The 26,472-nt window shown below is 40.0% G+C and overlaps 1 protein-coding gene across 10 annotated transcripts in view; it reads right to left on the bottom strand.

The window, feature by feature from the left end:
- HIVEP2 (HIVEP zinc finger 2) overlaps nucleotides 1-26,472 on the bottom strand; it is a 140,951-nt gene that overhangs the window by 5,851 nt on the left and 108,628 nt on the right. For all 10 annotated transcript variants that reach the window (XM_071549204.1, XM_071549207.1, XM_071549205.1 and 7 more), the window contains 6 exons: nucleotides 19,043-19,087; nucleotides 12,195-17,817; nucleotides 11,281-11,435; nucleotides 6,073-6,248; nucleotides 3,517-3,612; nucleotides 2,076-2,986 (listed from right to left, as the gene is read on the bottom strand). In XM_071549204.1, coding sequence (XP_071405305.1) covers nucleotides 2,076-2,986; nucleotides 3,517-3,612; nucleotides 6,073-6,248; nucleotides 11,281-11,435; nucleotides 12,195-17,606 — 6,750 coding nt within the window. In that variant the 5' untranslated portion in view covers nucleotides 17,607-17,817; nucleotides 19,043-19,087. The remainder of the gene's footprint in view (nucleotides 1-2,075; nucleotides 2,987-3,516; nucleotides 3,613-6,072; nucleotides 6,249-11,280; nucleotides 11,436-12,194; nucleotides 17,818-19,042; nucleotides 19,088-26,472) is intronic.

Consider the following 26,472-nt stretch of genomic DNA (forward strand, 5'->3'; position numbering starts at 1 on the left):
AGACCAGCACTGGTGAAAGAGACTAGAGCAAATACATTCACTTCAGTGAAGAAGTAAGAAAACTGGCCTTTTCTGGGAACTGTAGGCACCAGAAGCACAAAACAACTCTTATTCCTGCAACAACTAGGAACCCAATGCAGCGCTTAATGCATTTTAAGGTTTGTAAACTGGCACATGCATCTCTGATGCAGCTCCTAATGACATTCTAATTTCATGGATTTCACTACCCTAAAAGTGAAAAACAGCCTTAATTCCTTTTTCTTCTCTGACAGCTTTCATTTGTAGCAGCTTAGGTACTATTTGTCTTCCCACATGCTGAGTATAATAACTTGTGTTTCACTTAAACTCAACTACTATTTGGCTAAAGTACATCTTCCAGAAAGGCATCAAGAGGGGTGGAATCCATCTTTCCTTCCTTGCAATTGTTTGTTGCGATGGGCAATCATCCTTACTTGTAATTTTTCATTTACATTTCCCTGGGCTCTGCTTTCAGTGGTGCCTGTATTAAGGCTACAGTGACTCTTCTGATGTCGGGGCTTCTCTTTCAAAACACTCAACATGCCACTGAGTTACTGATGCTTTCTGTAAGACAACTGATCTTTTATATTGGGTTTTTCACTGTCACATGGCTGATCCTACCTCAAAAATAAGGTAAAGTGTTAGAAGTCCATCTGGCATAGTGGACTTCTCAAAAGAAGGAGCCCTATAGGAGTGCTCAAAGAGTTCTTATAATGTGCTAAACACCTTGCTAGAAAGTGTACATAACACAAAAGGAAAATGTAACAGAAAGAACTGTCAGATGGCCAAGGATGACTGTTATATACCCTTTTGCTGTATCTATACACATTTAAAATCGCCACTGCAGGATGTCAGTGTGTCCCATGCGAGACACAAGGGACTGGGGCACCCTGCTCTATGTCAGCTGTAGCATCCTATATAATCCCATCTATCTGATACTGAGACATCATGACAGGTAAACTGGTGGCTCTTCATCCTCTTGTGCTTCCTTGTTTTGCCAGTAGAACTGCTGGTGGGATTAGTATCCTCTTTCAGCTATGCAGTGATCCCTCCTATGAGAGTGCAGCAGAGTTTCAGTGTGCCCTTCCTCAAGGACCACTTAATTAGCCATCCCTCTTCAGCTTGTTCAGGTTGAATCCACAAATACAGGCTGAGGAGGAGGCAGTGAGAGGGCAGCCACAACACCAAACATGGTGCGGGAAGCATAGTAAATAAATAAGCAAGTGCATTCATAGCAAGGCTGTTCCTTACCTCTAAAGACCCAATCTATTTGTGGATGGAGTGCTTTGTGAATGGTGGAGCTGGTCAAAAATGCCAATCTGACAGTTTCTGAGAGCTGATTTACCAAAAGGGAACAGCACGGGCAGCAGCTGTGCAAGTTTTGCATATTTCCACCCAGACGGTTGCGGGCCTGCTGGAAAAACCAGTTGTGATGGCACTTTCTGTGGGGCAGACAGCTGCTTGCTCCTCTCACACAGTAATATCCTTTGGATTCCAGCTAGAGATCCTGATTTCAATGTGCACTCTGCTTTTCCGAGAAGTTTCATTTATCTTAGCATTTTTATTCCATTAAACAATACTCAGTGATGGGCACTGAACCTAAGAAAGAGGGCCTTAAGCCTTGATCTTGGCTTGATCCTATCTGACAGAAGATTTTTTATTATTTTTTGTTTTGCAGAAACAAGCCTCACACACCATGCAAGCTTCCCGGGCCATTTAAAAAATGACATTTCATTATATATGTATATAATAAATACAATAAATATGGAGACAGAAAATGCAAACCAGCCTAATGTCACTGAAGCTAATGGAGCTACTCAGTACTGTACCAAGTGAAGATTTGACCCCTTAGGCTGACTCGAATGCATCTAACTGAATCAGCATCCTGACTTGGTTCCAGTCTGTTTCAAATTTCTTGCATTTGTTACAGGACTTTCCACCAAGGCTCAAAGTTTATGCCACCTTCTACAAAGCTGCAAAGATTTTTAAAATGCTATGCATAAATTCGGTAAGAGCACTGTTTTTGGTAAGAAGAGTGAAAATATTTTCATACTTACTGAATGTCCCACTGGAATAGATTCAGACTGTAAATATTGACCCATGGACAATGCTGGATTATGGTATAAGCCCCTCCGGGGAGACGCTGCTCTAACAGAGGCCATATATCTCCTCTCTCGCCTAGGAGACAAATCTCTTCGAACAGATGCATCTTTCCCTGGTGACATTGGTCTCCTTGGTGACAGGTGACGTCTTGGTGACACATCCCGTCTTGGTGATAACTCTCTCCTCAGCACAGCCTCCTTCCGTGGGGAAAGGTGCCTCATGGGTGAAATATCTCTTCGGGGTGACAAATGCCTTCTGGGTGACAAATCCCCTTTTGGCATTAAATACCTCTTTGGTGAGTTATCTCTATAGGGTGAAGAGTCATAGCCAGGTGATGATTGTCTACTGGAAGGTGAGAGGTCCCTTGGAGACGAACTGGGGTCTAAGGAAAGTGTGCAATCCTCATCCATGCAGCTAGGTATGTCCAATCTGTCTTTATCGGGCTCTGAATCTGTACTCTTACTCTGGAAAAACCTCTGATATTCTGTCATTTGTGTGTCTTCACAGGAGTCGCTTGGTGTTATAAGCTGAGTAACCTGAATGCTAGGTAAGGTGACCAAGTAACTGATGAGGGAAGAGTGTCCCACTGGAAGGGAGCCCTCGGGGGAAGCCCCCTGTGACGCCCCAGCCGAGTTCACAGACAAGGAGGAGAACCGAGGGGGCTGTGGGCTGGTGCTTCTTGATCTGGTTTTTGGTGTCGAGTCTCCCTGAGTATCATCAAAATCATCCTCATCTTCATCATCATCGTCATTGTCATCGCCATCCTCACCATCTGATTCCTCTGCATCAGAAAACTGGTGCTCTGCTGACAGGCCTGCCAGATTGCTGCTCTTCTCCGCCTCCTGCTGCATGTCCTCCATGTTTTCTGAAACAGCCACAGCAAGTGAAAATGGTGAGCACATGCCTCACATCTTACACCTTACGCCACATTCATCCCCCACCACCCATTGCCATCGCTGGATGCTCTTAATCTGGGATGGCTGCATTAAGCCCTTCCTCATAGTCTGAAACCATCTTTTTTCCAAATACCTTAAAACTCTATGTTTGAACAGAAGCAAAAAAGCAAATTCACACAACACGACCTCACAACTTCACTAAATGTTGCCATCTCTCACATTTTAAGTGGAAAGATTGGGTACTTTGTACGAGACAGATGACAACAGGCCATACTTTTATTTCTAGCTCCTGTTCATGTATCTCAATAAAAACATAACTCAGACAACTGAGTAGGATTTATTTTTTATACTTCCTGTTTATTAAAAAGATACCTCTTAATTAAAAAATGCCCTAAATAGTCTTAATATATTTTCCCATGCCAGTCACTGTGCTAAAGTGCAATGAGTCATTTGCATACTCCAGAGGCCATTCCAACTAAATTAAATCATTCTGACATACCTGCTTCTTCAGTTTCATCTACAGATGTCATTGATACTCCAAGCTCCAGGCATTTTTTCATGTGTGCTTTAGACTTCATATGTTTTGTCAGATTTCCTGTGGATCAGAGATTAATCTAATTAATGGAGAATAGCAAAGCTCACTCTTCAAGTCAGGTTTTGGTACATCTTAATTCCATTATCCTGCAGATGATGGATTTTAAAGGTAAACAACACCTCAACAGATAGGTTTGATGCATCCAACCCATTGCCCTCAGAACCTGTTTTAATGTGAGTGGGTTTTTATACCCTAAGAAAATAAAAAATTCAAATAAAGGCATTCAGGGCTTCAATATCACATGGAAAATTGGAGAGATGTCTAAATAAAGCAATTCAGGGCTCACACTCCTAGTTACATAGTGTAATTTTCAAGATATGGGCTGTCCCATTTACTTCATACATATGTTCCAAACGTTCAGAGTATTTGAAGCATTTTGAAGCAAAAGTATCCCACAGAAAAAAGACAGTTATGGGAAACCTTTCTATGCAAGATTACCATCCAGCTGCAGTCTCTGAATTGAGAGAGGATGTACTTACAGCATTCACCTGGGATGTGGGAAATTCAGGTTGAGCTCCCAGATTTAAAGTACAGATCTGAACCAGACATGGCAGAGATTTGAAATCAGATCTCCCATTCCCCCGAGGGAGCAATCTAACACTAGACTATTGACTTTCCAGAGTGCCTGTCTTGGTCTGTTTTTTCACAGATAAGAAAACTGGGTTAGGACTGGCCCCAAGTGACATTTCATGACAAAGAATCTTGAGCACAAAGCACAAGCTGCAGAACATCACTCTAATCCGTTATCCACTTCAGTCTCACTGGCAACACCCAACAAGAAAACCCAATCCACTACCAAGACATGATGCTTAGCAAAATTGAAGCCCCCTGTGAATGCCTTTATGCTGCTTCTGGGACCCCAAACAGGATCTCCAGACGATATGTGTGGCACATGCAATCTGGGGGAAGGAACATTGCACCACTCTGCTGAGTAGTGAAGGTGTGCTTAGAAGCTCACAAGTCAGGCTCTTCTCTGACTTTCAGTCCCAGCTACTTCAAATAACTCCCTTGTCAACAAGCGTTTCGTATTGTACCTGTGCACTGCATGAAAAGGCTAACTTGGCCATTGATGCTCCTGGATGGCTAAATGCTCAGAGTGTACACTGAAAACCTAAGTACCTCTGAAAGTCTGCTCTCAGTAGAATAGCAACAATGGTTATGAGGCTGACAACTGCACATAAGCAGTAATACACCAGCTAAAATTTCTTACTTAGAAGGCTAACTTAGTCTCTTCCTACTCATGCCCTTCTTGTGAAATAGCATACCACCTCCTCTGTATTTCTTCTTCTCTGCCAGAAATACCAGCCTCAGCAAGCAATTTCACATTTTTTTCCACACCATCTCTTCTTCCTGGAATGTCCTCCCTGAACACAGCTGTAAAACCACAATACTCCTTCAAGTTTCTCCTCAAGACCCGTTCCTCCAGCAATGTCAAATGTAAGCAATGATATGAGAACAGCTCAGCAAATGGTCTATTGGGACTACAAATAAGCAGCTCCTTGCCTTTGTCTCTACATGCCCATGAAAGTTCTCATCTTAAATTAGGTTGATGGGTCTACTACCATTCATCAGCTATTCCCATCTTTGGCACAGGAAGCAGTGCTGGAGTCATGGAAACTATTACAATTCTCAATCCCCAAAACAGCCATGAAGCTGCACTGGGATCTTGGGAGAAATTTCCTCCGTCTTCCTCTCTCCCCCTTCAACTAAGTTCACTGCACTGGGACCAGAATCCATTTCCCTTGTCTGCCAAAGGGAACTTAAGAAACTGAGAATGTAAGGCTCATTTTGGCTGTGCTACAAAGACATGCTACCAAAGAAAAAGACTTTTTCTTTTAAGGAGATGGTTGCATCGCAAATCTGAATTCCAAAGAATATCATTATCAGTGGCCTCAGGGTGACAAATGGAAGCTTTTTTCTCTGCTGATAAATACGTGTGAACAGAAGCTATCAGATCTCTATTCATAATTAATGCCACAGTGGATGGAGTGGCCCATCTGGGAGACATACATTATTTATAAACTTGAAACTGACCCACTGTAAAGCCCATGAAGGCATGTTTCCCTCAGCAGCTGATGCTCTGCTTCTACATTATGTCATAACAAGTGTACTCTCCTGGTAGCATTTAAGTGTTGCTGCAATTAAAATTTGCACTATGCAACAATGTTGGTGGAGTATTATTTTTCAGGGGGTTTCTTGTGCTACTACATTTTCTCTGCAGACAGAAGGGCCAGTCAAGACCTTATAGCTCTTAGTGAAGCCATCCAAGGAGTCTTGGAGTCTCACAAAATCCCTGGATCAATTAAACAGAAGAAAACAAACTCTCTCATACAGTCCTGTACACATAAACATAATAATTTTATTCTGAAGAAAATTCTCTCCTTCGTTGCAGTATCTGCTTGGATCTCAGATGGCAAAATACCCAGAAGTAGCAAGAGTTCAGCAGAAAGGGTCAAGTACCTTTAGTTTTGAAAGCAAAGTTGCACAACTTGCATACGTAAGGCCGTACATCGGTGTGAGTTCGGATATGTTTTTTGAGCATGCTTGGCTTTTTGCAGCGAATGCCACATTCTTCACAAATGTACTTTCCTCGGCCACGACCTCTGACATAGACATAATCCTCATTTGATTTATACCTGTTGGAAGAGAGCAAGTATTTAAATCATACAGACTTTAGGTCTCATACATGTACAAACATCATCTCTATGCATCTGATCCTGATCCAGTATATATCTCATCACAGGAAACCCACAGAAATACAAAAGAACTATGGAATTTTCAGCCAGGAACTCACTAAGTATTTGCCTTTCAATGAATGCACTGGTCCCAGTGTGTTTAAACAATATGAGACCAACAGGTTGCGGTATGAGAATAGTATAAACACCTTGTCAGGAAACCAATGACACTGCACAACTCCACATATAAGCCTTCAGGTTTGATTTACTTCAGCTAACTGTAGTCTCGTACAACACAGACATTTACCCCCACAGAAAACAGTGTGGTTTTGCAGCACAATTGATTTAACTATTTTCACGTATTTATCCCTTGGGATCAGATAAATCACACCCTGGAAATGCCCGTTTCTTCCCATTAAATATAAAGGGAATGCAGACAACAAGCAAGGATGTACATATTTACCCTACAGATGCCTGGTGTTCCCAAAGATAAATCTCTCCCTAAAGGAACACCGAGTTGAGTTCACTCAGGTAGGCGGTACTTTAGAAATAAAATGAGAAACTTCCAACATGGACACTTTGCAGAAAGCTATTAAAGGAATTTTTCTTAGCACAGGCATAAGCTTTCCATGCTATTTTTGCTGATTACACACTGTTTAGTTACAAAATAAGTAAGATATTCAAATCTATGTAAAGCTGTACATTGCCTTTATTATGCTAAATCATTAATACTGAAATCTAAACAGTCAGGGGAATCTGCTCAGGCTGTTCTGAGGTTTGAAGAGTGCTGGGCATTCCTTAGGGGTAGAATTCCATCTTTATTCATCCAAAGTGAAATATAGAATGTGCAAGAACTCAGAAATAATGTATTTTTTGCCCTCTGTCCTCCATTGCCCTCTCCCTAAGCAGCAGAAAGTACTTTCAGTCTTCCTGTGGATGACAAAATATCGTTGGCACTGACAGTCAGTATTTTAAATAAAAAAGGGACTGTGTGAAAGATTCTGTTAACAAGATGACAACTCTACAAGAAACAAGTGGCAATTTTTGGGTTACAGAGCTGAAACATTTTTCAAGTGTGCTTTTCTTGGATGAACACTTCTTCCATATGTTCAGCTATATCACAGGCAATATAAATACTGCAGTTAGGATCTTAGAAAAACATAAAACAGTGTCCTGTTCTAAAGTCCATCTTGTTTTCTATTAAACACATCAGCTCCTCTTTCAAATGTGGATGCCTAAATTCAGGATTTTTTATCTCATTTCCACTAAAGTTGGACCTCTCCCTTTTCCTTCATTGTTCCTGGGACCACGGGCAAAACAGGCATAGTTTAATGTAATTTAATATTTAGTCATCTCTCTAGCAAGTTTTTCTGTATAAAATTTCTGGGATTCTGCTTTTATGTTTGCCCCATTTCCCAGGTTCTCCTTAATATACATGTGCCCTTGACTGCTAGTCATCTCTCTATCCACTGCTTTATCAACTACCTCCAGGCTTTCTCTCACAGACAGAAAAAATGTTCATTATTTTTTGAAATACTGCCATTTTATCTTCATTTCTCCTTACAGTCTGATTTTGCTGGGATGGAGTCTACCATATCATCCCTGATTGATACTGGTAAGATAAATGTTGTGTTATAATGTGCTTTCCTGTTGCTCCATCTCAGCTGTTCTTCTGCTTGACCTCTTTTCATTGGCTTCTGTCACCTGTCAGATCCCATTGGGCACAATGATACAAGATCTGTCTCTTCATCATTCATATGGATGGGTTTTGGCCATAACTGACCTTGACTCTTTAAGTATGCTTCATCATAACAATGACTGTAAGAGAAACGACACGCACAAACTTGACATTTAAAGAAGGCCTGATCCAAAAAGTTAAAGACTAGAATGCTGAGTCTATGGTGATTATCTTTTAGCCTTCAGGAATATTACATCTTACTATTTAACTTGTGTCTCTCTCAAAACTTTGAGCAATTTCCCACTTCCTAGTACATAATGTTCACATAAGGATTTTGGTCACTGTTGCTCTGAGTTTAACTTGAATGAGACTCTTGCATTAAAAAGCATTAAAAAGTCTCAGAGTCCTGCAATTTCTATCCAAAATGTTATTTGATTGGTGTTTTTCAAACAGAATCTATTACTGGTAGATATAAAAAAGCAAACATAAACAAACTGTGAACTCCTGCTGTCAGCTGATAATGTCATTAAGCCAGATGTCAGATGAGCAGGTACGCTTGTCCTATCCCTCCTTTCTTTTCTTGCCATTACTAACTAACTGCACAGCAGCAAGTACTGAACTTCAAATTATTGCTAGAGGAACACTGCTTTATATCCCATCACGGTTTTGCAGTCACAGATGATGGAAAGCAGATTTTGTGATTCAGATAATTTAACCTGAATCAAGTCACCTCTCAGAGGTAATAATATGGTGGTTAGTTTCTTCTGCAGTGATGAGTACAAAATGCTCTTGATGGGCTTTAGTGCAGTGAGGTGGTGATGTGCCGTGACATCTGGAGGTACTAGGTTGATGGTTGTGCTTGATGATCTTAAGGGTCTTTTCCAAACGTAACAATTTATAATTCTATGATCTTACTTTTTGCCTCAACTGCATTGATCCCATTTCTTCAGCCTCTCACTCATCCCAACCCCATCTATTTGCTTTTTGCCCAGTGCTCCATGCCCTGGCACCAGGCAGCTGCAGAGCTGCACTTCTGTGCCAGATGGACAGGCTTTGACACAAACCAAAACCTGACAATGACAGATCTTTCTCAGCTATGGATTCTGAATTATCTTCTTTGCACCTATGAAGCGAAAGCAGTCACAAAGCCTAAGGAAACCCACTCCCCATGACAACTGAAAACCAAAATGAAAATACGCTGTTGAAAGAAGGTATCACCATGCACATTTGTCTGTACAGGAGAGAAAATGTGAAAGGAAGATGGCAGACATTCGCTACATAGTTCATTGCACTACTTGCTGAGAGGAAATGAAGATGAGCTTGATGAGAGAAGAACAAAATAGCTCCACAAGCAGAAAAGAGCAAGCAAGAACTGAAACCCACCCATGTCAAAAACCAGCTTTCAGAAGTCATAAAAAATAACCAGAGAAGGACATATTCAATAACGAGGACAGAAAACAATGCAAGACGTGGCAATAATATCTAAGGTATACAAAGTCTATTTAAAAATAGCTACATTAATGAAAAGAACAAGTCTATTCTTCCACAAATAATTCCTGCAAAATGTACCATAAAATTATGATGCATAAGAAGAATGGACCTACTGACACTGCATCACCTCATTTGCTGTAGTTTTGCAGGTTATATGCTTCTATTGAGGAAGTCCCAATCTATTGCACCGATATTTGTACTCCCCACTTCAGAAATTCATGTGCACATCCAAGTTTCTTATGTTTTGTTTTACGCAAAGGTTATCTAAACACACTCAAGAATTACCAGAAGACACTTCTAGGTGAAGTGTGAAGAGCATGACTTTACTCAAATAGTTTCATAAACCTTATTGGAGTACAGGAAAACTTAGGGTGGTGTAAATAACACACAAAATTTCTTAAAGAAGGTATTAGATAGTAGAGGCTTTTTTTAGAGTGATCTGCTGCAGCTCACACTGATCTCAATCCTCCTTTAAGTTGTTTTTCTTAACACTCTTTTACTTTTCTGACTTCTCATCATACAGCTTACATCAGTGCAGACTGTCTTCAGCTGGGTCATCCAAATTCAGAAAGGATACATAGTGGGAAGCAGGCAAATTTTATACTTGGAAGTGGGTGTGAGTTGAAGCAACAGCTCTTCAAACTTCTCATAAACTTAGGCTGACTGCTGCATTTGGGTCACTCTTGTAAAGCCAATCAGATAGCTAGCTTGGATACTAGGACAAGGTACAACTACAGAGAACAGCCAGGATCAGTGTTTGGGCTGACATACTATAAAAATCTCCCAAATGGCTTTTTCAGTCTTTCAGGCAAGATGTAGACTATACTCTTCAGTGTTGCAGACTACAGAGAAATGCCAATGTTAATTTCATGGAGACTATTCAAGCGCAGCCAAAAACATAACATCAACAAGGGACAACTGAGATTTTAAAGGGTACAAACTGACAGAAGAAGGTATGAATTTCTCACATTTCCCTCTTGAGCTATTATTTAGTTACCCCAATAAAACACTGCTGTGAGATCATCTGAGTTTGGTAAGACTGAAAAACACATCTTGTTCAGCCACCTGACTATTCTCTACTAAAAACTGGCAAATTAATTGCATTGTGTCAGAATTCTATAAAAGAAACTAAACAATATCTTCCATTTCATAGTATACTGCGGACAAGTGTCTAATTTTTTTTCATAATAAGTTTCACAAGCCTCAAAACAATGTTAATGGCTTCCAAGTCTCCTTTTCCCCTCTTCATTCCCATTGTCACTTGAGTGATAGATTGCCACAGCAAAATTAAACATTATTTAATCAACCACACATGACAGATCTATGGCTTAGGCTTAGATACCAGAGATTTCATAAGCATCTTACATTTTACTTCCAAAATTCAACCTCAACAAATAACAAAATACTACAAGAATAAGACTAAGCATGTGTAGTCAATCCACTCAAGCAACCAGAAATACAGTGTCTAAAAATGGAAAGATATCCTCATGAAAGCCATTAAACACAAAGAGAGGGTATAGAAAATATCAAAATGTTAGCAGTTTATCCATTTCTTTATGACCTAAGGAACTAAAGCAACAATTTCGAATGCTCTCCCACAGATGGAAAACATAATTGTCCTAGTAGCAAAGTTGAGCCCAAAGTATACAGGTACACTGCAGTTTGTTTTAAGACTGACAAATACACAAAAAAAGGAGAGGCTTGGGAGCTACAAGACATGGCAGGAACACAGGAGACTGTTCACATCCTAATTCATTCATATTCATTTTCAAATGTCTTTAAAATGACAGGCTGAGCTTGAAATTTCCAGTTATATTTTCTTACCCTCCTTCAAAGATTTTAATTCGTATCGGCTCAGTTTGTTTGGATGTAATGTCTTTATCTCCATGAATGTCTCCTTTTACTCTTTCTTTTAAAATATTCCCCACTACTTTCTTTTCAAGCTTGCTGCCAAACAAGAAGAATGGCTCGTGTTTCATCTGCAGAACAAAGTCAAGGAAGGGTGTTACTGCTGGAGCACACAATAAATGCACACTTCATTTAAAATACTTTTAACATTCCAGGTCAAAGCCAAACTCTCATTTTGGTGCAACTGTATATGAAGAATTAATCTGTTCCATTTAATTTAACAGAGAATAAGTGAAGAGGCAACATGGACAAATTTTTATGAGAATCTTGATAGAAAAGACAATATTGTATCTTTTCTCAGAAAAAAAATCATGGAAATGAGAGATGGAAAAGCCTCAGAAGGTAATTTTATTGCCATTACAGAATTTTCCCTGGCACCATTATCTAATGGTTAATCTATGAGGAAGAGTCAATATGTAAAAGACATTAAATGACTCTGAAAATCCTTACTCAATTTTAGCTTAATCTTTACTTACAAATGTATATGGTGTTTGTGTCTGATACTGTTTGAATTGGGACATGGTAAAAACGAAGGGCAAAATAAAAGGAGATAATGTGTCAGGCTCTGGCACACATGAAGGCAGGGCTTTAAAAGCCTCACTTTTTTCACCTTATTTTGAAAATGGAGACAGAGACAGAAACAGCAGAAGTAGCAGAGCTTGCAGAAGGAAAAACTGAGGCTCAAAAGTTGTCATGGAAAGATGTCACTGTCTGATTTCCCAATAGGGAACATTTTTTTTAAAAAAAAGTCATTAACTTACATTTTAGTTTACTAGAAATTTCTCAAATAAAGATATATGAATTTAATTTTATTAAAATTTCCTATTTACCTGAGCAAACTGCTTCCATGCACTTGATGATGTCAGTTTACCAGCTCCAGGCCTATGCATAGCAGCCAGAGTGTAGATTTCTGTGGTGTTTTTCTGCTTGGACCTTAACAGTGCTAAAGTGGTCTTTGTACTTAACCCAGATGGGTTTGGGTTACATGAACTTATACACCATGAAGCATAAACAGAAGCTTTGAGGGTTGGTTGCTGAGTATAATTTGGTTTTGTATAGTTTAAGAAACACCAGCTCACAGTAGTAGTAGTACGCAGACTTGGGAACTGAAGGATCTGGTGAAAATCTGCTACATCTGTCAGGAGAATGGTTGAGGCTGTGACTTTCCCAACAGTATTAGATGACATCTGGACTAACATCCCAAGAGGCAATTTTTGATGCTTCAGCTGGTCTTCTGTCTGAATTTCTCCTGGTGGCAATGAAGACCTCTGTGGACTCATGCTCATATCTGAAGCTGTTTCATCCACATCCAGTTCTTCTGGTGAGTCTCTCCCTTCAGATGGGCCACTGGACTTCTGCCCTGGTGATGTGGAATCAAAACTGGAGAGCTTTTCTCTGCCCAGTGGGAAAGCATCAGCTGCTGGCATGCTGACAGGTGGGAAATCTTGAGATGATGAGGATGACAGCGAAGAAGAGGATGACAGGTATGGCAGACTTTCTTTTGGCTCGGTAGCACAGCTCTGCCTTACTAGTTGAGGCTTCTGCATTCTTGAAAAATCTTTCTTTATATCGGAGTTAGTTAACTCAACTGCACTTAGTTCCTCAACTATCTGCCCATACATTTTTTCTTCTTTGACCCGTTTCTGCTGCTTGGTCTCCATGAAGAGTTCCAAGCTGCTGGCAGGTGAAAGCATTCGTTTGCTTCCTCCCAAGGTAGAAACCATGTCAGAACTGGAAGGCAAACAGAGGGGAATTGGTGGCTCTAGTCCAAGCGGTAGCGTCTGTGGCACTTTCCACAAAGGATATTTTTCTAGTCCTCCATGCTGACCCAACATCTGAGCTATGTTAAATCCAATTCCTTGCATGGTTGCATTAGTTGCCAATGTTCTTTGAGAAACTGTCTCATCAACTTTACAAATTACAATTGCAGGACTGTTGCTCTGCCCAAGGATCTGGGAAATGCTTGTGTACATGACACTACCGTAAGATGGTACATGGGTTTGAATCCTGACAGGAACAACTGTTCCTGGCAAAGACTGTATAGATCCATCACTTCGGGTGTCAAAATCTGTCGGAAGATGTTGCTCAGAGGAGGTATCTGTTGGTTTAATGCTATGGTCTGACTGGTACTTAGCAAGAATATTTTTTGAATGCTGCCCAGATGTTCCTGAATAATGCTGGTATGTTTGCTCTTTAGCATGCACATAATCAGCTGCTTTCTTTCCAATAAGCTCTGGTGCATGTTCCAAGTGATAACTTGGAGGAATGTCTGTTTGGAAAGGTTGTTTGATATAAGATTTCTGCAGCTGTTGTACAAACTGATGCTGGAAGTGCAGAGGTTCTGTGCATGACTGCCACAAGACAGGCTGCTGAGATGGTGGTAAGTGAACCATGCAGACAGCTGGATAGGGGAACTGAAACAAGGTGCTATGAATAGGGGAAAATGAGACTTTTTCCTGATGTGCAAATAGCTGCTGCTGCTCTGATGGATGTTTGTTGGGAATATAAGGTGCTTGTTGGATCAAGGAAGTCCTTAGCATTTCTGGGCTGTCCACAAGAAGAGCCTGTTGCTGGGCAAGGTGGGATGAGCTAGTACTAAGCTGAGCACAAGAGCCAATAGCCTGTTTTCCAGAGTCATCTACCTGAATGGGCTGAAGTACAGAGGAAGGGGAGTGATGCCAGGCAAGCTGGGAGGAGCGAAGACCAGCCTGTGAGTGTTCCATCTGCTCCTGCTTTATACTTTGCTCTGTGCTCTGATCAGTCTGTGAAATCTCTGGAAAACCACTGAAGGAAGCCTGGCGAACCAAGAAGCATTTCTTCCTTTCTCGGGATGGAGACAGTGCCATAGTAGGTGTCCCAGCTGAAGAGGCATGAGACAGGTTCCCATAATCAAAGGATTTACTTCGGATCTCTGGGATTTCAGCAGCATGAGGGCAGGGCATCTGTTCAGAAGAGCAGCGTCTCATTTCCCTCTGATGGTGATGTCCAGGGACGGAAAGTGAGTAAGCACCAGCTGGAACTGTTAAAAACTCCGATTGTTTTCCAAATTCATCTTGTTTGGGAGGTGTGATGAACTTCATACTCTCTTCTCTTTCAAAAGACATTGAAAAACTTGAACTGTGAGACAAATTACTTTCTTGGCTAGGGCTACGAGAGAGGCTTGTACCTGTGGACTCAAAGCTGGATTCTCCAGAGGAGTGCTCCATGTCAGCCAGTCGTAAACGCTTCTTTTTGGGTGGTAGCTTTTCAGCTGGAAGTTGGGAAAGGGTTTCACTTCTCTGGGGCCACTGAAACTCTTCAGTGGGTCTCTCCTGATCTTTACTTTGCAATTCTTTATCTTTTTCAGGCTTATCTGGCTCCTCCGTGACACGAATTTCAGGTACCTGTATGTTGTGCTGGCGAACCAACCTGGGCTGCATATGACACGGCTGAGGCTGCTGGGGAGACGGCTTACTGGTGTCAGCATTTTCCATCTGCGGAGCTCGGTCTGGGCTCATTGGGGACTCACAAATCTCACTCTCACATGTTTCAGGTGGTGAATAGATCTTTTCCTGCGGGCATGCAATATGCTCTGTAGATTCAGACCTTTCAAATGAGTTTGGCCTACTCAACGAATTTGTGTGCTGAATAACAGAGATGACATTTCCTGGGGGCTTTCTAGCCAGTGATTCTGCAGTCTTTTCTTGCTCTGCAGCTAAGGATGAGTCTTCCAAAGAAGCTGCCGGGCTCCCAGACTGCAAGTAAGGCCTGCAGATTTCAAAGCGCTCCGTATTGCAATGGGGAGCATTTTCCAGGCCTTGAAGGGCAAATCCACTTCTTGGCACTTCCTGCATTTGGGATTTGGGATCAAAGTCCAAAGGTTGAATTCCCGCAGTGGTGCCAGTCGTACTGCTGCAAAGCATGGGACTATCTTCCTCATCTCCAACACTCTCTTCTTTCCTGCGCTTTCTGTTTTCAAAAGTTGTTCCAAGCATGGATGGCACTGACTGAGATTGTCCAAGTGGATCAACAAAAAACTCTCCTCCTTTGTTCATTCCACCTAAGGATGGTGAATCCCTGTAGTTATGCTTCTGAGCTTCAAATTCTTCCCACTTTCTGTAGTGCTTTCCACTGGCATCATAGTCATAAAAGGTCTTGTCTCCTTTCTTCTCTTTTAAGGATGGTCCTTTGTCACCTGTGGTCTGTCTGCTGGAAGCAATAATGATATTTTTCCCTGGTCTTCCATGATAGTCTGAATCTGAGTGTCCCTCCTGTACAGATGGCAGTTCAAAGGCAGCCTGTCTTCTCAACATTCTTTGGTGGGATATTCCCACTGTCCCGGGGTAAAATACATCATCAGAGCCAGTCATCTTCTCATCGAACGAATGGCTTCCTCTCAGAGACGGGGGAATACTTAGGGTGTTTGCAGAAGAGGTTGGCATGGAGTTACTTCTAATAAGAGGAGAGGAATCTACTGGGGGCTCTAGAAGGACAGGCACATCACCCTGCTGACTGACTTGGTACAAGCTAGTTTCACTTTTGATGGATGATGTGGTGATCTGGGATTGTCGACATTCTGTATTGCTGCCTGGATAAACTTGTGCAGATTTAATAGTGCTCAAATTACTGGAGTCAACAAGTTCGTCTTTATTTGGAGTCAGCTGAGAAATATGTTCCTCAAGCATCTTGATATCTAATCTGTTATTTAGAAGAGGTGATGGGTCTGTTTTGCCCTTTTTACCCATTAAACTGTGTTCCTGATTTGCTGTGGCTACAGTAAGTGCTGTCCTTTGATTAATCCTATAGAATTTCCCAAAAATTATTTCTTCATAAGACTTTGCATTAGTATTTGGTGGGCTAATTTGCTGCTCAGCGCTTTCTGAGCGGGAAAAATAACCAGAGTCAGTGCTTCCTTTACTGTGTGGGCTCAGGAGGTTTAATGACTGCTCAGAATCTTGTCCTTTTTTCTCTGACAGTCTTAGTGCAAGTCTCTGTTTAACTGTATGAGAGTCATCAGACTTGGTACTTAAGGATGGAGTTTGCAACATATCAGAGCCAATATATGGTGAACTCTCACTCGGCAATTGAATCCCACTTTTAGGGATTATCAAAATGGGCACTTTCATCGGCCCCACCAAGGACTCTTCCATGGAGGAGTGAAAACCACTCCTGCTAGCAATGTCCAGGGGGAGCTGAGAGACGGGGCTCAGTTTATCAGACCCTTCCACTAGGAGTGAGGTCTCCTCATCAGTGTCTGTGCTCTGCTCACCATCTGAATGTATTTCAGCTTCCACATCGATGTAACTGGCATCAAGGTCCAATTTAGAGACTGCTGAATCTGTAAAAGGTACCAATCCTGCCTTAATTGCATGGGCATGTGACTTTCTGTGTTTGTAAAGGTTGCTTTTTGTCTTGAAGGAGAAACCACAAGGAACACACGGGTACGGTCGCTCACCAGTATGAGATCTAATATGCTTTTTAAGTACACTAGGTTTGGCACAGGCCCGATTACAGTAAGGACAAATGTACTTGCCAGGCTTTTTGGGTTTGTGCTCCTTTTTGTGAGCATCTTCTGATTGTTCTAAAGATTTCTGTGAATATTGGCTGTATGCAGGGTTCAAACTTGAAATCTTCTTCCTGGAGAAACCTCCACTATGGCTATGCATATGAAAAGGAAACAAGTCCTCTGAGGCAACTGATTGCAAGTGGCTAGGAAACTGCCACGGAGGGCCTTCCAAGCTCTGATGTGGCTTTATGTTGTGCAAGAAGCCTTGTGGCAATGAATGTTGTGGGAAAGAAAGTGAATGTTGACATGAGTAAGGACTTGGACGATGCTGTGGATATTGCTTCTCTGTGACTTGCTGTGCAGCTTCATTTGATGATACCAGTTTCCCAGAACTAAAGAGTTGTGCTGATGCCGTGTTTCCTATTTGCTCGTGATCTACTTGTGGTTGCCTCTGTACTTCTTGATTGCTGAAAGTGCTCATCTTAATAACAGCTGTATGTTCTTGCCTCCATCTACTTGGTACTTTAGCAGTTTCTCCAGACCTTGAGGTAGCTTTTTGCCCTATAGCTGTGTCCCCGGAGTCCATTTTGTTACACAAGGTCTTAAGTGCTAGTTCACTTGAAAGCTGTGCAGACACATGGAGAGTGTCCAAAGCTGTGCTTTTTAAAGTTTTGTTGCTCCCATTTTTCCAGGGCTGTAGCAAGTTCACAGACTTTTCTTTCTCTTTGGAACTTTCCACGCAGTAGTCTATAGGCATTAGATTTGTGTCTGTACACTAATGTGAGTATTACACAGTTCTGTTCATGGCATGAACATTCCCAAACAGTTTATTATGCATTTGCAAAGACTTGTTATAGCATTTGGACATTTTCCATTGTTATCAAATACTGAGATGCAGAATGACCCAGAGATATTTGTGATTTCCTAGAGCAAAGTTCTCGTCATCTTTTCTATGGTGACACAGCTACCTGCACAGAGAAAAAAAAAAGAAACCACATACACCAATTAATACAGTCAAACTAAACAACATTGGTGCAGTCAGATGCGCTTTTATTGAGTCTTACATGGAAAGTACTGAGGGACTACATTTCACAAAACTCCCTTTTGTGAGCAGACAAAGTAAGGACTGGCTCTGGAGACTACACACAAGCACAATCACTACTCAGTAACAGCCCTAGGAATAGAAAATAGAGATCTACACTTTCCAAATTAAACAGTAGCTTTGGAAGCCTTTCTGGGGACAGTTTAAAGTCTTGATCTCAGAAAGTCCACCACATACTTCCAAAGCTCTTTCAGCAAATCATTGCTGAAAATAGAGTCCTAACACTGTGGGTGGGAATTACCTTATCCAGCACTACTCACCTACTGTTCAGACATGCACTTTAGTCACCCAGCCTTTCTCTAAAATCAAAGGAGGGTGATCACAGGAGAAATCTTTTTATACTGTGATAGATGCTTCTGACATAGAGGCTGACTATGCACATGACCCTCCACTATGGAGATGCTTGTTTCTCATAGTCAGCTAGGCAGAAATCCTTGGAGCACACCAAATTTTAAGATGGCTAGTCAGGTACTTCTTATCTTAGATCATCTAACTGGTTTTACATGAAGGGGTTGTTTACCTTTTTAAACTACTTTTTAAACAGTCAAAGAAGAGACATCAAAGAAGCATTGCAAACACAGCACTACTGGTACCTTTCCCCATCTTCATCTTCCAATCACTATATTAAATTTCAGTGAGTCTTGATAGATGTAAAGGATGTATTTCAGAAATGAACTACAACTGGGTTTATGTGACCTTAGCATTTTAGATTTCACTGTTGAAACAATTCCATCCAGTTATACATGTAATTTTAACACTTAAATGTGATAGGTTTCCACAGTTGTACTATAAAAAAGAAAAGGTCAGAGGTATGATTTTCATAGAAAAGTACAACATTTGAATTTGAAATACAGTCTTGGCTTTCTCTTTCCATATTATCCAAACACAGGATAAAATAGCCAGATTTATAAAGACAGTCATCATTTAACAATAGTAAGGAAAAGGATAAAAAAATGAGGAATAGAGATACTGGAATATTTTTCATTCCTACAGCGAAGAAACTGAAATAAGGTTGAAGAAACACTAGCAAGGTACAGGAAAACATAGAGGTAATAGGCACATACAATTTTTTCCCAGTATAAAGCAATTACCTGCATCTTCTAGACATCTAATAGGCATGACTATCTTCAAATTTCCTGTAGAAAAAAAATCATAAGAAATTTATTATATCAGGTATAGATGATGAAAAAGTTTTTTATTCTTTACACCAGAGGCATGAAAAATTCACTTATCTATACATTTGAACATTTTATGTTGTGTCTTAGAGGTCTGAGCAACTACATTTGAAGCATATGAGCATGAATAGTTTTAAAGGACTTAGGTTTCTGCTGTGTAGATGAATAACTGCAAGTCTAGACTAATGAAGTCTCACCTTCCTGAATCAGTAAAAAGAAAGCTGCCAATGTACCTCTTCATTCCTATGCCTTTGTTAAGCCCGGATTATCACCGAATCTCCCTGGCAAATCCCTTTTTAATGTCTTTCTCCAGCTAATACGTTTAGACTCCAGGTTTCTCATTCAATGTTTCAGGGACCAGAACAAACTCCTGGTCAGGGTGTCACCACCCAGGGACACAAAAATGTAGTGTCCAAATTAGTTAATGCCAGAGTGATACTGCTAAAGAAGGTATGGCTACCTTCTCAAAGAAGAACCTACAGACCAAAAACATGGCTAAAGACTTCTGCGTCTGCCATGATTTAGCACCTGTCTGACTGTCACCACACTGCAAGCTACTCTCTGTACTGTTGAAAAGACTGGCGCCGAGAACAGGGAGCATGAACATCAATCTCACTGCCTTAAGAATATTTCTCTCACCAAAGGAGGACTCTCTCTTCCAGTGTTCAACAAATATTTCCTTGAAAACAGATTTTGGCTTTTGTTTCACTAAAAAGAGTATTTTTTCAATTGTGATTAACAAAAGCAACAATGATGCCATTTCTTTATGTCTTTTATTTAAGACAAAAGCTAGAGCATCTCTAAAGAACAGATCTTTAAAAACATCTGGAACATTAGCTCCAGAGTATGGGATATAGACTAGTGTCATGATCCTCAGTTAAAAACTGTCAGAAAAAACCTAGAGCACTCATGCTTTCTCCACTGAACAACACCAACAAATGATAAAAAAGTCTATAAAGAAAAAAACACGAAAAATTGAAAAATAGTTTTTAATTCTTTGGAAGTAGTAACACTTTCCAAGAACAAATGGACATTAGTCAAATCTCATGACTTGACACACACAGAATCACTACTATGCCACCTGTAATGAACTATTTATTTAGCAGTAAAAGTAACATATCAGCAGTTAGACCATCAATAAATGATGGATGGTTCATTTAATCAAATATAGGTAACATACTATTTAATTTTAACTATAGAGAAATCCCCTGTACTACAAAATAACAGCAACCTATCAAATACAAACGAGAGTCATTTAATGGAAAAAGAAATCCTTGTGTATGATTTACAATCTATCAGAAGTGGTTACTACAGAGCAGCTCTGCAGTTCCTTATGAGGAAATGGCAGGTAAGTGCCATTTCAGCAGCTGAGCTACACTGAATCGCAGGTCAGTAATGATGCCAATATATGAGTACAAACATAAGGGAAAATATGTGGCTTGAGAAGCAGAAACAGGGACAAGAGTGAATGTTTCTCACTGAAAGAGCATAAAGTTATTAGCCATCTTCAAAGAAAAGTACTTTTCTCCTTATTAGGCAATTTTGCAAATGATGAAGAAGAACCTTCTAAAAAATAGGAGTATTCTTTCTTTTCCATACTCCTTTTACTGAGAGCACCTTTATAGAAGAAATCTTCCAGGCACGGAAATGTGACAGCAACGTTTTTATTTGAGCAAAAGTTTATTCCAATATACGTCCACAAATTTTCTGTTCTGGACTGAGATCTCTGTTACAGAGTTCAAGCCATTTCTGCAGTCTTGCTATTTTCAGAACATTCTATATAATTTTTCAACTTACAGTAGGAAAGAGGTATAGACTAATTACAGGGATTATTGATGGCTTAAGATTGGTCAGAGTCACTCCTCCGGGGAAAATAAATCTCTTTCCAGAACAAACATAATAATTTCTGGTTTGGTTTGAGCTGCCATCCATCCTGTATCAAAGATGGCTTTAATATTATTTCCCTCTTTTTTTTGTCCCCTCCGTAATGGGAGACCGGTGTAATAGAAGAAACACATGACACCACAGAGTGAGTTTGCTTTCTGTCTGTTTTACCCAGTCAAGACTTAAACCAACAACAGATTTCCATTTTTCCAAGTGATTAAAGTTTCTCCTTTAGAAAACATTGTAAAAACACTTTTAAATATTGCTCTTCATTAAACTTATACTGTTCAATAGATGTAAATTCCCTATATTTCAAGCACTCCATATTTAAAACTAAGGAAATAAGGATGATAAAAGTGCACGCTGTCTTTAATACCTTTGGCAGGGTTCAGCTCTGCTGGAGTGACTGGGAGCAGCCCACCTACTCAGATCAGAAGCCATATGGGAGTTGCATTGAGCACATCATTTGACAGGAACTGCAAAGTCCTGCCTGGTTGGGAGCCAAGCCAGGTTTCCTGGTAGGAATGTGGCCTCAGAGCCAGCTACCCCAGTCACACTAACTGTGCTATCTGCCTGCTTCAAACCAGGACATTTCACTTCTGTGAAAACTTTGAACATGAGAAGATTATTGGGAAACCAGGAGCTCTATTTATGTCAGATGCACCTACTAAATCAAGACTTCTAAAACTTTCTAGAAAGTAGTATTATCCTGTTGCTCATTTTTATTACTAGGGTGCCTTTGTGAGCTGTATACAGGGCCTGTATATCTGGTTGACTGCAGACCTTTAAGATTATTCCTTCTTTTCTTTTTTTTTCTTCCTCCTTTTTTTTCCCCTAGACCATTAAAATGGTTATATTCCACAGCTTTAAAATAAAATTTGGCAAAATATGACTTTTCTTGCTTCTCAATTTGTAGCTCATATTACAGTTCTTGAAAGTGAACAAATTGGAAGCTTATGTCTTCCAAGCTAAATCCTGAGTGCACCATAGAGAATAAATATTGATTCTAGCATAAGGACTAAGGGTCAGATCCAGTCCTGTTCTAAACTTTTCTGTCTAGGTCTGGCAGCACAAAGCCAGTCTAAAACCACAGTAACTGGCCCCTGAAGAATTTGTATTCTATAGGGCAAGTGTTAGCACAGACAAGCTGCAGTGGCTCCTATGAAATCCTTACATTCATGCACAGAGCTCTGCCAAGACTCTCATTAGGCAAGTCTACTTTATGTCTGGGATAAGCCCAACACCTTTACAAGAACGAGAGGCCACCTCTGAGCTCTTCTCCACCTGCAAATAAGCAGAAAATAGCCTCTTTCAAGAAGAAAGACAGCATACTTTCAGCTTGCTGTAGTCTTCCTCTGCCCTACTACTGAAATTCTCCAAAGAACTGCTTGGTGTTGACATCACAGTGAAAAAGAAAAAAGACTTGAAAAAAATCCTAGTAAAACATGGAATATAGTGTCCTCCACACAGGCAATGTCATACGTGGGCTAAGTCTGAAGATGACCTCTCAACCAGCATCCCATGTGCACCTCTGAATGAAAGGTTTTAACTGGTATGAAGATAGAGAAGCATCTGTTCATCCTTCTTTGCAAGGTTATAAAGTCATTAAGGGCTGAGGACATTACGTAGCAACATAACAAAAGGAATGTAGTTCCTGGGGTGTATAGTTTTGGCATTTCATGCAAATGAAAAAAACAGATGACCAACTGAGAGCTTTTTTATACTACTTAACATCACACTTGCTGTCTTTGAACTGTACATACGGAAGAGATAAGAAAGAAGAAACACTTTAATTTCCCAGTTTTGTAAAAAAGGCTTCCCATTCTTGACCGGAGAGATTACCTTTGCATTTCCAACAGCCCACAGTTAGGGGGCTAATCTGACCATCTGACTGTGGTTTCATAGCTGGCCTTCTACCTGTCTATTTAAACACCTCTTGGAATGGCTGTAAATTCCTATGTCAACCACTGGCACTTGGCAAAGTCTTGAATTACTAGGGAATACAAGGATGCCTGTGCTCCTGCAGTTTGGAGGAGTCATAAGGCATCATTCTGCACATGCAATTCAAAGAAGGTAGCCCTTTTAAAATATGTTTGATGTATTTATTTTAATCTGCCACTTTCTGTCTTTTAATTGCTGATGTTACCTCTTCACATTTGAAGATACTACTATAATTTGTTCATTTAACTCTGCTCTGGATGTTCTGCCTGTCCTCTGGATTTCAGTGCTTTATTGAATGTACTGCCACTCTCCAAAACCAGTCAGAGAATCATTGTTTTTGAAAACCCCCGAAATATTTAGAATTAAACATATGGTTTTGTTTGTTTGTTTTTAATATGGGCCGCTGAACTAATTATTACAATCTACTTTTTTAAAAAGTCATTTAAAAGTACTGTCCTATACAAAACCAAACACTTCTCAGTGAATACACACAGTACACAATGATCAAACAAACTGTACTACGCTTACTTGAGGAGAAGCTACAGGGCAGGATCTGTTCTCCACTGGTATACTGTGCTCCCAGGAACTGAAGGATCCAGTTACAGATGCATCAAGGGTAGACTGCAGCCTTGCTGTGACCAAATAACCAACTTCAGGCTTTCACTCTGAGGTTTCTATGAATGCACATTTGTGTCCCTGGTAATTGCTGGTTTCAAGGGACAGATTCTGTGCATGTAAAACTAGAAGTGGTATAAAACCTGACATTTTGATTTGTGCAATTCCTATTTCAGTGTTTTCACTAAATCTGGCTTATACTTTGAGAACTGTACTAGAATATCAGCCATTGAGAAATGGCATCTAACATTTTTAGGTAACTGTAGTAGTATCGGGTATTTCATTAATTTTAAGGCTTTTTCAAATTCACCTTGATCTTGATAATTCAAATAATTCAAACTATTGAGACCATTATCAGAGTATGTTGAAGAAAAAATTGGAATCCATCTGCTTAAAAGCACACTGAAACCAACCAAGAAAACAAATAAATAATCAAATCTGTTGCATTCTAACAGCTGATAACCTAAACTGTACGACCTCATATCTGTTTAGACATTTCATATAAATGTCTATGTGTACTTGCTGTGAAGAAGAGCAAGACTCTGAATATGATCTTACTGAGTCAGAGGTCATGGACACACTAACCTCTTGCAGAAAAATCAGGTATGAAACAAGAGCCTCTCATTTGACTTCTAGGAGCTTTGAATAGGTATGAAATTTGACTCAGAGAGACTAAATGGAGACAAATTATTCCAACAGCAATATGGAGAGCCAGATTCAGCTCTACACAATCCTGGTATGAAACTGAAGTAATGAGTTGCAAATCCAAGGACATAATTTCAGATTTATTCCTAATAAAAACAAATAGAATCAGATAGACCACTTAGGTTTAGGCTTTTACATCATAGGTACTAAATATCTGAAGTTATCTGCTACAAGGTGAAAATAAACTCATCCAACACCTCTAAGATGTACACAGAGAAAATTGTAACATATACTGCAATTACCCAGTAGTAAGAAAACAGAGGCAATGATGCTGGTTTATATCATAAATGCTCAGAGCACAGCTGCAGCAAAACACTCAGTTTTTGCTATGTTATGTATGTCAAATACAATTTTAAATTGCCATCCTCTATAGAAAAATAACACCCCCCAAAAGCCTTCAGTTCGAGTTGAGTGTATTTTAAGAAGCAAAAAATGCTTTAACACTGACCTCTTCACCCTAATGACAAGGACTGCTCACTTAAAGTACATCTCTATTTCCTGTTTCAGCATCACATACAATGTACACATTACTATCAGATGGAAAAAAAATATATTAAAAAAGCTTTCACATTACCAAAGTCCTACTGAACACTTATTTCCATAGGATGACTACTAAAAGAAAAAACCCAAAAAACTACACAGGAGTCAAATTCATCTTAAACACTTCCTTTATAGATAGGAATTTGAAAACCAATGACAGTTTTTCACCTTGATTTGAACAAAAACCAGCTATCAAAGAGATGTCAAAACAGTCAACAAGTCAAACAATCTTGACAACTAACTAGCAGTTCATTGACCCCTCTGATCCCACTGCTTTTAACAAATCAGGTAAATATTTTGTTTCTGGTTGTCTAACTTTGCTGTGCACCTGAAGAGTTTGACGGAGGTCCTCGAGCATGTCAGTAACACAAAATCCATCTGTTCTATCTGACTGTCTTGCAACAGGGACATCCTGAATCTGTTGCTATACAAAAGCAAAGGATTGGGATGATTCAGATATGAAACTAAATGAGAGAACTATATAAACTCCTAATCTTCTCACACTGCTACTTAATTCCTTGGGGGACAAGTTAAAATGAAAACGGTTTAATAAAATACCAATCATTTCCCATGTGGACCTTAAAATGTGATAGCAGAGCAATGGTAGAGCCAATGGGCAGTGTTACTAAAATTTCAGAAGGGAACAAAAATGTCACAGTTGTTTTGCTTTCCCCCTCTCCCCCTGCCATTTTCTTTCATATCATACTACACAGTGACTTAGGAGAGTGAGAACAGCTCCCATGCAGAGAACAGTTAGAAACAGATGCCCAGCACTAAGGTCCTCTTTAAACAGCATTTTGATGGCTGAAGCTCAGCTTATATGATGCCTAATCCCATTGGTCCTAACCTGACGAAGAATGAGTATCTCTCAAGGGTGAGTTAAGTAGTAAGTAACAGTATATACATTAACTATGTACAGGAGTATCCAAAACAGTGCTGAGATACAAATGAGCTCTTAATTCTTGGGCTACTCTTTCATCAGCAAAACTCAACTCTATCTCACTTTCTTCTGAACCATAGTAATTGAACATAAGGATACTGTGCCAAACCATAGAATGTCAAATAGTTTGCAATCACTGTTTGTAGGATTACTTTTTCAATGCACACCTGCCATATAGAAAAGGAGCTTTGGGCCTGCTGTTGGCCCCAAAGTCTTATCACGTAAACAAATAGACATGTAGCCCCCAAAGGGGTTAAATACCTAAAATCTCTGCAAACCAAAAGCCCAGGCACTAACCAATGATGCTATGTGATGCCACTGGTACTGCAATGGAAGTTGTACATTTACAAGAAATGGTGACAACAACTGAGATTAAAGAATTTTTTCAATTCAACACAAAGAAACGTGTTAATCAGAAAGGGAAATTTTGCACCTAATAAAGGACAGATTAAGTAAACTATGAATCTAGCAGCATTTGCAAAGGATAAAGTGTATATAAAGAGCAAGATTCCCATGTGGATGTGGTTTCTAGTCATTTCTAGACTTATAAAACATCATGTACAGTAAGAAGGGTAAGAACATTTTCACTGGAGTGTTCAAACTGCTAAAGTTGTCAGATATAACAATTTTCCTAACTGAAATGACAAGTAAAGGCTGAAATGCCTCATCATTTTCACAGTAGAACTGCAAGCCTGGGCAGCCACCTGGGACAGCACAGCTG

This window comes from Pithys albifrons, chromosome 2, assembly GCF_047495875.1.
Source record: "Pithys albifrons albifrons isolate INPA30051 chromosome 2, PitAlb_v1, whole genome shotgun sequence".
Taxonomy (NCBI): domain Eukaryota; kingdom Metazoa; phylum Chordata; class Aves; order Passeriformes; family Thamnophilidae; genus Pithys; species Pithys albifrons.